General features: G+C 36.5%; 1 protein-coding gene across 2 annotated transcripts in view; it reads left to right on the top strand.

Moving 5' to 3' along the window:
- The window catches only part of Hibch (3-hydroxyisobutyryl-CoA hydrolase), a 77,754-nt gene continuing 65,659 nt past the window's right edge, over positions 1-12,095 (top strand). For both annotated transcript variants that reach the window (XM_026389056.2, XM_077799089.1), the window contains exons 1-2: positions 1-195; positions 7,497-7,539. In XM_026389056.2, the coding sequence (XP_026244841.2) occupies positions 161-195; positions 7,497-7,539 (78 nt within the window). In that variant the 5' untranslated portion in view covers positions 1-160. The remainder of the gene's footprint in view (positions 196-7,496; positions 7,540-12,095) is intronic.

Below are 12,095 nucleotides of genomic sequence, written 5' to 3'. Positions count from 1 at the left end.
CCGCCCCTCAGCATAGCGTAGAGGAAGAGACGCCGTGGGCCGCTCTGGCATCTTGGAGGACTTGTCCTCTGTGTCGCGCGGCGTGGGACTGTTCAGGTCTGTCGTGAGGCGCAAATCCTGTGCATCTTTCTAGCTGCTTTAGCTCCGGATTTTTTTGGCGATGCGACAGCAGAACGTGTGGAGGCTAATGTCGAGGTAAGTGCCAAGGGCAGGCTCATTACCTACTCTCGCCCAGGTGAGAAAAGGGTCATGGGTGGCCGACTGTTTGGCTTCCAAGTTTCGAGTCCCACTTGTAGGCACAGCCTTCAAACCCGGCTTGCATGCTCTGATGCCCCCACGCCCTCTGCCCAGCTTTCCGCTTCTCTTCCTTCAGCAACATCTTTGCAGCATTACCTCCATTTTCTGTCACTGGCTCCTAAATCATAAGCCACGGCGTTTTTTTCTTTTGGCCTCTATTTCTTTCATTTATTAAAGGTGGGGTACAGTTTTGGGTCATGTAGGGGTTTAAGTTAGAGTAAATTAACATGTGTCACGTTTTATGCAGCTAACAGAGGTGCTTTGCTAGTTGTTACACCTGTGCTGGTGGTGTGTGCCTTGGTTGGCTTTATTAGATAATTCCAGCGTTGTTATAGGGGTCTGGAACTTAGGGAATAGTGTTGAGGATATTTGACGTGACTTAGTGGGGAATGTGTGAAGACGTTAACTTTTTAAAAGTGCTCTTCACTGCAGGTTGGGCTCAGCACAGCAACTGTGGAAGCAATCATTTTAATGATAGGAAATTAGGCTGCATCAGTTTTAAGGCCTACTGCCTGCCCTTAAATAATACCACGTAGCAGCTGTGCCTCCTTGAAGGGGGATTTATTATTTCCTCCACAAGTTATTTCTGCTTAAGAATTTGCTTTAGGGAGTTTCTGCAAAGGGATTCATAGCGTTTCTTTGAAGAATAGTTATTGTTTCAGTAAAAAGTGTCTTTTGGTCTGACATTGTATCCATTGACCTGATTCTCAAATGTTTGTTAGGCTTTGAAGAGTCACATTTTGTTTTCTTGGTATCTTAAAATTCCTCCCTGTACTTCTCATCACCTCATGGAGAAACTTAGTAAATACTAAGAATATCAGTACATATTTCATTGCCTCTGCTTTTTTGATGTAAGCAAATACCAAATTATTTGATAAACAAGACACGTTTATTGACCTTAACTTAGTTGGGTAAGAATATGTTCCCACTGTTCATCTTGAGCCGGAGTCCAGGCTGCAGCAAAATAAGGGGGGGGGGGGTGTGACGAATAACTTGTGTACATTGATACAGCAGGAGTAGGAGCCAGGTATTGTAGGACAACAGAGGTATTTATACATTTTGCACAGCTTATCTTAATTAGCATAAACTAGATACATCAGTCAACCAATAAGGAATCTCCACACTTAATGGCTCGCTTTTGTTACTTCACAAACCACTCCCTCTGGCATTTTGCCAGGCACCATCCAGACTTGTTTACTAGCTCTAACATTCCCCTGGCAAAATACCAGGTGTTATTTTGACTTGTTTACAGACCTTAACAATCTTGGGTTTATTCCCCCCACATTTCAAGATGCAGACTGGATTAGGTGAAGCCAGGACTAGTTTGGAGATTTTGTTTAGATATGCATTTTCCAGATCCAGCTCTGAAGTGGGTATTATACTAACAAAACAGGACCTGAGGCTGGGTCATCCAGTCTGTTTGCCTAATCCACAAATGTATAAGGGAATAGGATGCCCCAGAGTGTTTTTGAGAGGTAAAAAGGCCTGTGTGCCATGGTTGATATTGTTGGGCAATCCTTCTTGAATTATGGCCTCCTTTGGCTTCTCTAGCATTGTCTTATGTTCCTGCTACCATTCTTCCACTACTTGTCTTGATTCAGTGTCAGTTCAGTCCTTGTACATTTTTTCGTCCCCAAATCATCTTTAATGATAACTTACATTTGTTTAACCTGATTTATCCTGAGCTCTTGTGCTAGTTACAACTATCTGAATGTTTTGATTGCCCTTCGAATATAAGTTTGCTCATAATTGCAACCTTTACAACTCATTTTTTTTTTCTTGGCACTATCAGTCTTCTAGATATCTAAAATTATGTAAGTTCTCCCATACTTCCAAACCTTACTTCTTCCTGCTGACTCAAATTTAATTATCACTTGCTAATTTTGCAAAGAGTTGATTGATGAATTTACCCTCATCCCAGTTTGAGTAGATTCATACAAGACTGTTAGATTCATCTTACTAAATTTTACTTTAGTGCCTGCCATTCTTCTGCTCAAAAGCTCTCAGAGGTACTCTTGTGTTCATGGACTTGAATAAAATTTTCTGGCCTGGATTGCAAGGATTTGGCTTCAATTTACTTCATGAATACAACATTTTACAGTCATTCCAGCTGCAGAAGATACTGTTCTAGGCAATTCTATTATCCTATAGCTATCTGGACTACTTGGTATTCTTACTGTTCCTTTTCCAAGTCCCTTAAAGTCTGTAAGAATAGCATATATGAGACAGATAATTGGACAAAAGTGGTATTTAGTTACCAAATCTGATAAGCATCTTAAAGGAAAGGCTCAGATATGGGAGAGCCAGATTTAGATAGAGGAAGTCAAAGTCAATCTCCTAAATGGATTGATCTTTAAGTTGTTAATAGAACTCATTGTTTTTTTTTTTCATCTGTTCTGCTTAACTAAATTGTTTGGGTTCTTGCTCTTTGGCTGCTGCTTTTCTTTTTTCCTTCTACTTAGGTGTCCAGAAGCTCAATTATGTGTTCCATCTCTCCCCACCCCAGTGTTCTAGGAGGCACATGTCCAAGTGCAGAGGCTGAAAATATGTGTTTAGTGATTCTAGATGATGGCAGTTGGGTGCTGGTAAGCTAGGGAGAATGCTCTGTCTAAAGGAGGCAGTTCCTTAGCCCCCAACATTGTTGTCATTCCAGAATTTAGATACAGTGTTTCTATATCTACTTTTGGTTTTTCTGGAAAAGCTGGAAACGGCATGTTTATGTGAAATCTTTTGGTTTTTAAATATGTATAATTTTGAAACACTGCTGAATGAAAAAACAACAACAATGATAATGACCAAGAAGCACATTTTCAGACCTAGATAGCAACTTCTGGCCACTAATTTCCAATTGCAGCTTTCTTTTTATTTCTTACCAAAACTTGATGCCTCCACAATTGTCTGTATATGTGAGTTCCTGCCTCTAGTCTTAACTTTTCTTTGAGGCTCCAGTCTCTTTTCTCCATTTGTTTTTGAATGTTTCTCCTTATTATCAGTACAAATTGAAATAAAAAAATCAAATTCACATTTTATCCTACAAACCAGTTGTTTTCCTTTCCAATCTTTTCAGTATATTCTTCTAACTATCTTTATTTGAAATCTTGGAGTCATTTCTGAAATAAGTCTTTTATTTTTCACTGTGTTTTTACTTCATAACTCAATAAATCATTCCTTTCTATTTCTACAGCTGCTCTCCTTCATCAGCTCCTGCTTGAATTACTTGGTCTTCTGGACCTGACTTTCTGCCCTATTTACATCTTGCCTACTTCTGGTGTAATAACCTTAATTCTGGTGTAATTACTTATATGATGATATTATCTTCTTGCTTGGAAAGTTTCATGTGGTGTTGTTTAATTTTGTAAGCCTATTTTTGATTCATTGGCTTAATCATGTGAATGATTAAGTTCCCATACTTTTAAGACAATCGTTTTTATACTTCAGCATGCAACATAATCACCTGGAGAGTTTATTAAGTAGATTTCTGGGTCCCACTCCCACAATTTCTTATTCAATAGGTCTGTATTGGGACAGATACTTTGCATTTCTAATAAATTACCAGTGTAGAGTGACACAATTTGACATCACCTGAAAGAACTGAAATACACCTGTTCATAGAATTAAATTAGCAGTCTCTGAGATGTGCATGGCCTCTTCCTGTCCACCAGATGGCAGTTTGGGAACCAATAAAAGGAAAAGAGAAAACCATAAATTCAGAATTACTTGGAGACTCTAACTTTTCAAGTACTTACTTTGAGGTATAAAAGCTAATACCAAATTTTATTTTATGTTTTTACAGCGCTGGGGATTGAACCCAAGGTCTCACTCATCTAGGCAGGTGCACTGAACTGCATCCCCAGTCCCAAAGCCAGATCTTAAGTATTTTGAATATAAATTGGACTAGATGGAAGCAATATGATTAAAAATAATCTGGCATGGAATTTAGTAATACTTAGTTTTTTGTTGATTTCCTGTAATAATTGGTCCAGGGATTTTTGTGACCCATAAATGCTGTACAGAGTGCTTTTGCATTTGGATTTGGTAGGTTTAGATTAACTTTTCTATGAGTGAAATAAGATTCTATCTCAAATAAAACTGAGACTTGAAGAAGGACCTGTGTTTACCTATTTCTTCTTTTGTCACAGGTAATATTTAAACTGTTACTTAGATTTGCTATGGAAACTCCTTCTTTAACTTTCAGCTGACTTTGGGTAAGGAATTCAAGGTCATTCTGCATTGAAAAAAAAAATAGCTCTTCATTTTCCTTTGATTCTGGGAATTGAACCTAAGGCCTTGAGCATTCTTAGGTATATTCAGCTCTTAAACTTTTTAGTATTTAAAACTTCCAAAAAGATAAAATTGATTCAAGTTTAAAAAAGCTTATGTTAGTCTAAGTGTGGTTCAGATTTTAAGTCTGTATGAAAACCCTATTTAAAAAATAAGCTAGGATCTGTCACTTCAGTTTAATTTTTCTCAAGTGTTCATTTTAATGATAATTTGTCTGCATGTTGTCATATATATACCTATAACCCACCTCTCAAGTTTCATTAAGTGGTTTTTGGTGTGACTTTTTTTTTTTTTTTTTTTTGAATAAGAGTCTTTGGGTAAATTCTAATGTGAAAGCAGACTGGAGTCACTGGACTAGGATAAGAATATTTGTAATAAGGCAAATTCAAAATATGCTACTCCAGGAGTATGAAGTGTAACTGATTTGAACAAATAGGCAGTTTCCCCTCTTTTGGTTTGATTGAATTGAATATAATATAAAGGGACAGTAAATATAAATTTTGAATAGTCATTTGGATTATAAATATTTTTTTATAAATTCAGGCATCTTCAGATGTGGTTATAGGTGGAAACAATTATCATATTATCTTTTTTTTTTTTAAGTCTCAGGCTATTGCTATTGCTCCTCCTATAATCTCGAAGTATCCTTGCAAAATTAAACTGGAAAATTATTAGTTCCACTAGATAGTGTATGTATCTGCACGTATGCCCTTCTTAGTCTGCTGTGGCTGATTCCAGCTTTGACTTCGCTCCATATATCTTAAATTTGACTTATTAAACAAGAAGCATGTATCTCAATACATTCTAACTTCAGTATTTTTATATGTACTGTCACTACATTGTGAGTTTTTCAAGGGCAAGAGATGTGATTTGGGGGAAACTTTTTTAAAGGGCCCAAAGGATAAAGATACAGTTTGATGAGATCTTCACAAACTAAACATTTCTAAAAATCACTGGGGATCAGGAGACAAGCTAACAACATCATCCTGGAAGCCTGTCTCATGGCCCTTCTAGTCACTACCTCCCCCCCATGTTGCTTTATATTTTCTTAATCATGATTTAAATAAGGTGCTTAAATGCACCATTCTGAAGTTTATAGCTTGGTGAACTTTTATGTGTGTAGGTTGTTCTCTAATCATCCTCTGGATATAGTTTTCAACATTACATGTTTCTTCGTGCACCTTTCCAGCTTCCCCCACCTTCTGCCATTCTGAAATTTGTTATTGATCACCTTTTCCAAGGTGTATATTAACTTTGTATTCCTATACTAATATTTTTAGAATTAAAAAATTAGAATGTCTTGTTATTGTTTTGTAGCTTGCTTCCTTTATGTAATTTCTGTCATACTTTCCATGTTATATTATTTAAATATTTTTAAATAAGTATTTTTAGTGTTCATGTAATTGTTGTATATAAATGACACAATTAAAAAAAATTACTCTATTTACTTTTTACATTGCTTCTAGTTTTTCATTTTTGTAAATAATTGTTGTGAACATCTTTATAAATCAAACCTTGCAAATGTTGGTGGAATTACTAGGTGGAAGAGATTTTTTTAAAAATATTTTCAGTAATAGATGGACACAGTGCCTTTATTTATTGATTTTTATGTGGTGCTGAGGATCAAACCCAGTGCTTTATACATGCTAGGCAAACACTCTACCATGAGTCACATCTCCAGCCCCTCAGAATGTTTTTTTTTCCTTATTAATATTTCAGGGTCTCTGTATGTTTTCCAAGCTGGCCATGAATTCTTGGGCTCAAGTGATCCTTCTGCCTCAACCTCTTGTGTGCTGGGACCATTCGCAAGTGCCAGCATGCCCAGATAATCTTTTTAAAGATTGTGGATCTATATTTACATAACTCCTACTAGAAGAGCAGTACCAATTTATATTTCTCTCAGCAGTGTCTGAGAATGCCTATTTTATTGCTTCCATACCAAACTTGAAAAATTAATACACTTTATTTTTTAGAGCATTTTAGGTTTGTAGAAAAATTGAGCAGAAAATTTTGATAAATGTATAATGCCTTGTACCTATTGTAACAGTATAACATGATCATTTTCACTGCCCTAAATGTTTCCTGTCTCCACCTATTCATCTTTCCCTTCTGCTCCCAGACCTCTGGCAACTAATGATCTTCCTATTCCATAGTTTTGCCTTTTTCAGAATATCATACACTTGAAATCATGCAGTATTAGTCTTTTCAAGTTGATGACTTTCACACAGAAGTACACACTCTCCCCCCCCCCCTTTGGGTGTGTGATATAATAATCTCTCTTTATTATTGCTGAATAATAGTCTATTTTATAGATGTTCCAAAGTTGGGTTGTACTTTGCTCATTAAAGGACATTTTGGTTACTTCCACATTTTGAGCAATTATAAATGAAGCTAACATAACATTCATGTGCAGATTTTATTATAGACATATAAGTTTTCAACTTATTTGGTAAGACACAAGGAGTGGAAGCTGAGCACAGTGGCACACACCTATAATCCCAGCGACTCAGGAGACTGAGGCAGAGAGGATCACAAGTTCAAGACCAGCCTCAGCAACTTAGTGAGACTCTGTCTCAAATAAAAAGGGTTGGGGATGTAACTCAGGAGTAAAATGCCCATGGGTTCTATCCCCAGTATTGGAGAAGGGAAAAAAAAGGAGTCAAGGAGTGGGATTGCTAGATCATATGGTAAGAATACATTTAGTTTTTCAGTTTTGTAAGAAATTGCCAAACTTTTTCAAAAGGGCTCTACTGTTTGATTGCTAAACTTATCAGCAGTGAATAAGTTAAATCTTTTTTCTTTAACTTTTTGTTCTAATAATTTCTAGAAGAGGCTTAAGCAAAAGGCAATATAGTATTTGTAGATTGAGATATGACTGTCCACATTACTATGCTCATTGTATTCTACATTTGTTTCAGGTTTAACTCATTCAGAAGAACCAATATCATTTTGCAACATTTGGTAAGTTTGGCCTTTGTTTAGCTGGCCTTATTGTTTTGTGATATGTAACTTAAAATGTCATTTTTAGACAAGTAGAAAAATACTGGCATGGCAGGTTTCCTTGACCTTGGTATACCATTGTTCTCAATGAGTGCTGGGACTCATTGAGAACAATGAGTCCTCATAATCTTATGTCACCTCCTATCATAAGGTTATGATAGGTGACATAAGGTTATGATAAAAAGCATGGAGAAGCATGAGTGTTTGAGTTTAAATAATGGGTCTACTTCTTCATCTTAGGCAGATTACTTAACTATATATGTTCAATATGCATTTCATATATAAAATATATATAATATATCTGACACATACATATATTTATATATGAATAAATAAAATCAAGATAATATTATTTAAAGAGTGTTTATAAATTATAAATAAGATAATAAATTTAAAAATCTAGCATAGTACATGGCATGTAGTCAATTTATAAGTTAGTAATTATTTTGTACTGATACTTTGCAAACCTAAATGGCCTTAGTTTATCAGTTTGTAAGGAAGAAATTCTGTTTTTCCCTTTTATATGTCTTATGTAGACTGACAAGTACCTTGCACATAAGAAATAACAGGTTATAAAAATAAGTACTATAGGGGTTGGGGTTGTGGCTCAGCGGTAGAGCGCTTGCCTAGCATGTGAGAAGCCCTGGGTTTGTCCTCAGCACCACACAAAAATAAATGAATAAAATAAAGGCATTGTGTCCAACTACACCTAAAAAATATTTTAAAAAAATAAGTACTATAGCACTAACTGTACTCCTGGTGCTGTTCTAAGTACTTGATATTTATTAGCTGAATTAATTCTTATAGTCCTGTGGGGTATACTGCAGTTTTAAAACCTCTAAACTAAAATATTTTGTTAGTTTGTCATAAATGCATTTAGTGGCAAAATTGTACCTGAAAATATATATATTAATATCTTTATTTTGTTTATGTGGTGTTGGGGATCGAACTCAGTGCCTCACACATGCTAGGCAGGTGCTCTACCACTGAGCCACAATTCCAGCCCCGATCTAAACATATTTGAAGCTCTTTTTATATTTGTCCTAACTAGTGTGACTATTCATGGTTTGGTGCAGAAATACAGAAGGATTTGATCATAATGTTCTGACCCAGGCTTCATTTGGAGTGGTTTACATAGTATATGATATGTACTATATTACTTATCTAAAAAAAGAACATTTTCTTGAATTAAAGGATTGTGGCCTTATCCTATTTTATGAAACTGAGAGACAAGGAGACTAAGTAACATACACAGTGTCACACAGCTAGTAAATATGAGGTGTGATATGAATCCAGAAGACTGGCTTCATTGACTTGCCTACTGTACTGTATAGCTTCTGAGAAAAGTGGGCACTCAGTAGCTATTGCAAAGTGTACCTCAGTTATTGCTAAGGTGAAGATGGAAATGTGAAGATTATGTTATCCCTTTCTACTCTTATTTTAGTCAGTTGACATACATTGGGACTGAGGAGTTTCCTTGAAAAAGAACTTATCAGTGTAGTAATTCACAAATTTAGACACGTGTACAGAGGGGGAAAGACACGACAGCCAGATCACATGGGTACTGTGGTGACATGGGGCATAAACTTCCCACTTTGAGGTAGGGAAGGTAAACTGGACTGTCATCAGAGCCTGAAGACTGAGTGCTTTTGGGTCCCAGTGTTAGCTTTGACATGATCCAGGGATAGAGAGAATCCCAAGCAGTCCTTCTGTGACCCTTCTAAGAGAACCAATAGAGTCAGTTTTTCTTTTTTGGGGGAGGGGGGTATGAGGGCATGAGAGTACCAGGGATTGAACCCAAGGGTGTTTGTGTTTTACTTCTGAGTTACATACTTAGCACTTTTTACATTTTGAGACAGGGTTTCACAAAAAAAAAAAAAAAAAAAAAAAAAGTTGCTGGGGCTGGCCTTGGATTTGCAATCTTCCTGCCTCAGCCTCCTGAATTGGCTAGGATTACCGATGTGCCCAACTGGATTCATGCTTTCTTTTTATTTCTTTGAGTGATGGAAGGATATCACTGATGGCAGTATTGCAGGCAGGGTTATGAAACAGGACTAATAATTCATGATAATAGTGTAACATTCCAGGCCCCCTCCCTTACCTCCCTCCCCCACTGCGCAACACACACACACACACACACACACACACACACCCTGCGCTGAGCTGGTCCCCCCAATCCCTGAATCCTTGATAATTTTGAGAATTAAGTGAAAAGTTTCATATGTGCCCATGGAAAGCATTAAGAATAGGGAGTTAAAATAATAAGCAATTTTATCTAATTGCTTAAGAAAATATTTGAAAATAGAAATAAATATGAACCTATTACTTTTATTTTTAAAAATGTTTTTTAGTTGTTAATGGACCTTTATTTTATTAATTTACATGTGGTGTTCAGAATCAATCCCAGTGCCTCACACATGCTAGGCAAGCATTCTACCACTGAGCCAAAACCTCAGCCCCAAATGTGAGCCTATTATTTTTCTTTAATGTGCAGTGAAGATTTAAGGAAACCTTAACTAACTTTGAATCCCCTGTCCTCCTTTAGAATGTAATGGTGCTGGCTAGAAACATTTCTTCTTCCCTTTCTTTATTATTCTTACCCTTTCCCCACAACATCCTTTCCTCATATACACTTTGGATTGTATGAGAATTTTGTTTCTGATTCTAGTGTTTAATCTTTCCTGACATAAGTTACTTTTTATAGAAACCTTTTTTAGGTTTTAGTTAAAAATTGTTGGTGTCATTTTTGTAGAAAAGAGTGGTTTTTTTTCCTTTAGAATTAATGAAAACATATGTAGATGAGTCTAACACTGGAAAGCCCATGTTTTTCCCCTTCTCCCCTTTTGCATGAATGATTTTGATTCATGAACCAATAGTTGTTTTCGGGTTTTGAGAGTGCCTTGTTTTTCAGGTAGGAAGAAATATCCTTTCATTTGTTAATTCAATTACATCATCCTAATGGCATTGATGTGAGAAGATTCTGAGATAGTTTTTGTTCAAGACCTGATCTTTGTAAATGTCCTGTACAAATACTTAGCCTAAGTGTGTCAAAATCCATACTTAAGATGTTCTTGCATCATTATAATAGCAAAAATTGAAAATTATCCAGTACCTATCAATAGGTATTGATATGTAATAACATTTTACACACCTGATAAAAATAAGTAGATGGACTGAGTATGTAGTCTGCAAAATCCATATTGAGAATTTGTCACAAACATTGGTTAAGTGGTCTGGTTTCTTCAACAAATGAAAGGAAAAGAAAGGAATGGAGGAGAGCCTGTAGATTAAAATACTTGAAAGATAGTTTGCTCATTTTTAAAAATGAACCAACTATCTGGATACATGCTTGACATTTATTATAAAACCTAGGAGAGGGGTTGGGGTTATGGCTCAGCGATAGAGCACTCGCCTCACACGTGCAAGATCCTGGGTTCGATCCTCAACCACATATAAATAAATAGTTACCTAGGAGAGTTTTACTTTTCTGGAGAGGGAGCAGCTGTGATTGGGGTGGGACAGCTGTGACTGGTGAAGGACTTTGGTTCTGTCTAAAAAGCATTGATTCTAAGATTTGATTTTTACCCCAAATACAAGGGTCAGTACATCCAGGATGCTCTAGCAAATTACCATAGACTGCGTGACCTAAAAGCAAACATTTCTCTCAGTTCTGGAGAGGGAGGCTGGAGAGTCCAAGATCAAGGCACCAACAGATTTAGTGTCTGACAAGGGCCTGCCTCAGAGTACATTAATTGGCCATGTTGGCTTTCTTTTTGCTGCATCTTCACGTGGTGGGTGTTGGGTGGGGAGCTTTCTAAAGGTTCTTTTATAAGGGCACTGGTACCACTCATCAAGGCTGTGTCCATTGACTTAATCAATCTTACCTTCCTAATATAGAATCTTGGAGATTGGAATTTCAATGTATGAATGTTGGAGGGACACAAATGTCCAGTCTAGAATACAAACTAATAGCTTGTTATGAATTTATGGATGGTGGCAGAAAACATAAAACTCTTGGGTTAGAGACAAAGGACTTTATCATTTATTATGATGGAAGGAAGATAAACTGGAGTGTCCTCAGGGATTGAGGGCTGAGTATTTCTGGGCCCTGGTGTTTGCTTTGACATGTACTTCAAGCAAAGACAGAATGTATTTCAAGCAGTTTTTCTGTGACTCTTCTAAAAGAACCAGCACTTTTTATTTTTCATTTTGAGACAAGATCTCTCTAAATTGTCTAGGTTGGTCTCCAACTTGTGATCCTCCTACCTCAGACTCCCAAGTAGCTGGGATTACAAAGGTGTGTGAGCCCACACAGTCATGCCCAGCTAAAACAGTTTTCTAAGTCTCTTAATTTAGTAGTTTCTAAGTCTAATCTATCATTCTTTTAAAAAGGTAATTAAAATTTTGTTTTGAATAGGTAGTTTATGGATACAGATGGTACAAAATTGAGGGTTCAAAGGGCTGTCCTGCTCCTTCTGATGCCAGTTTTCCTTCCTGGAAGTAAATATTTTCTAGTT

This window comes from Urocitellus parryii, chromosome 1 (genome assembly GCF_045843805.1).
Source record: "Urocitellus parryii isolate mUroPar1 chromosome 1, mUroPar1.hap1, whole genome shotgun sequence".
Taxonomy (NCBI): Eukaryota; Metazoa; Chordata; class Mammalia; order Rodentia; family Sciuridae; genus Urocitellus; species Urocitellus parryii.
Note: the sequence above shows the minus strand (reverse complement) of the source record. Positions and strands in the feature narration are given on the sequence as shown.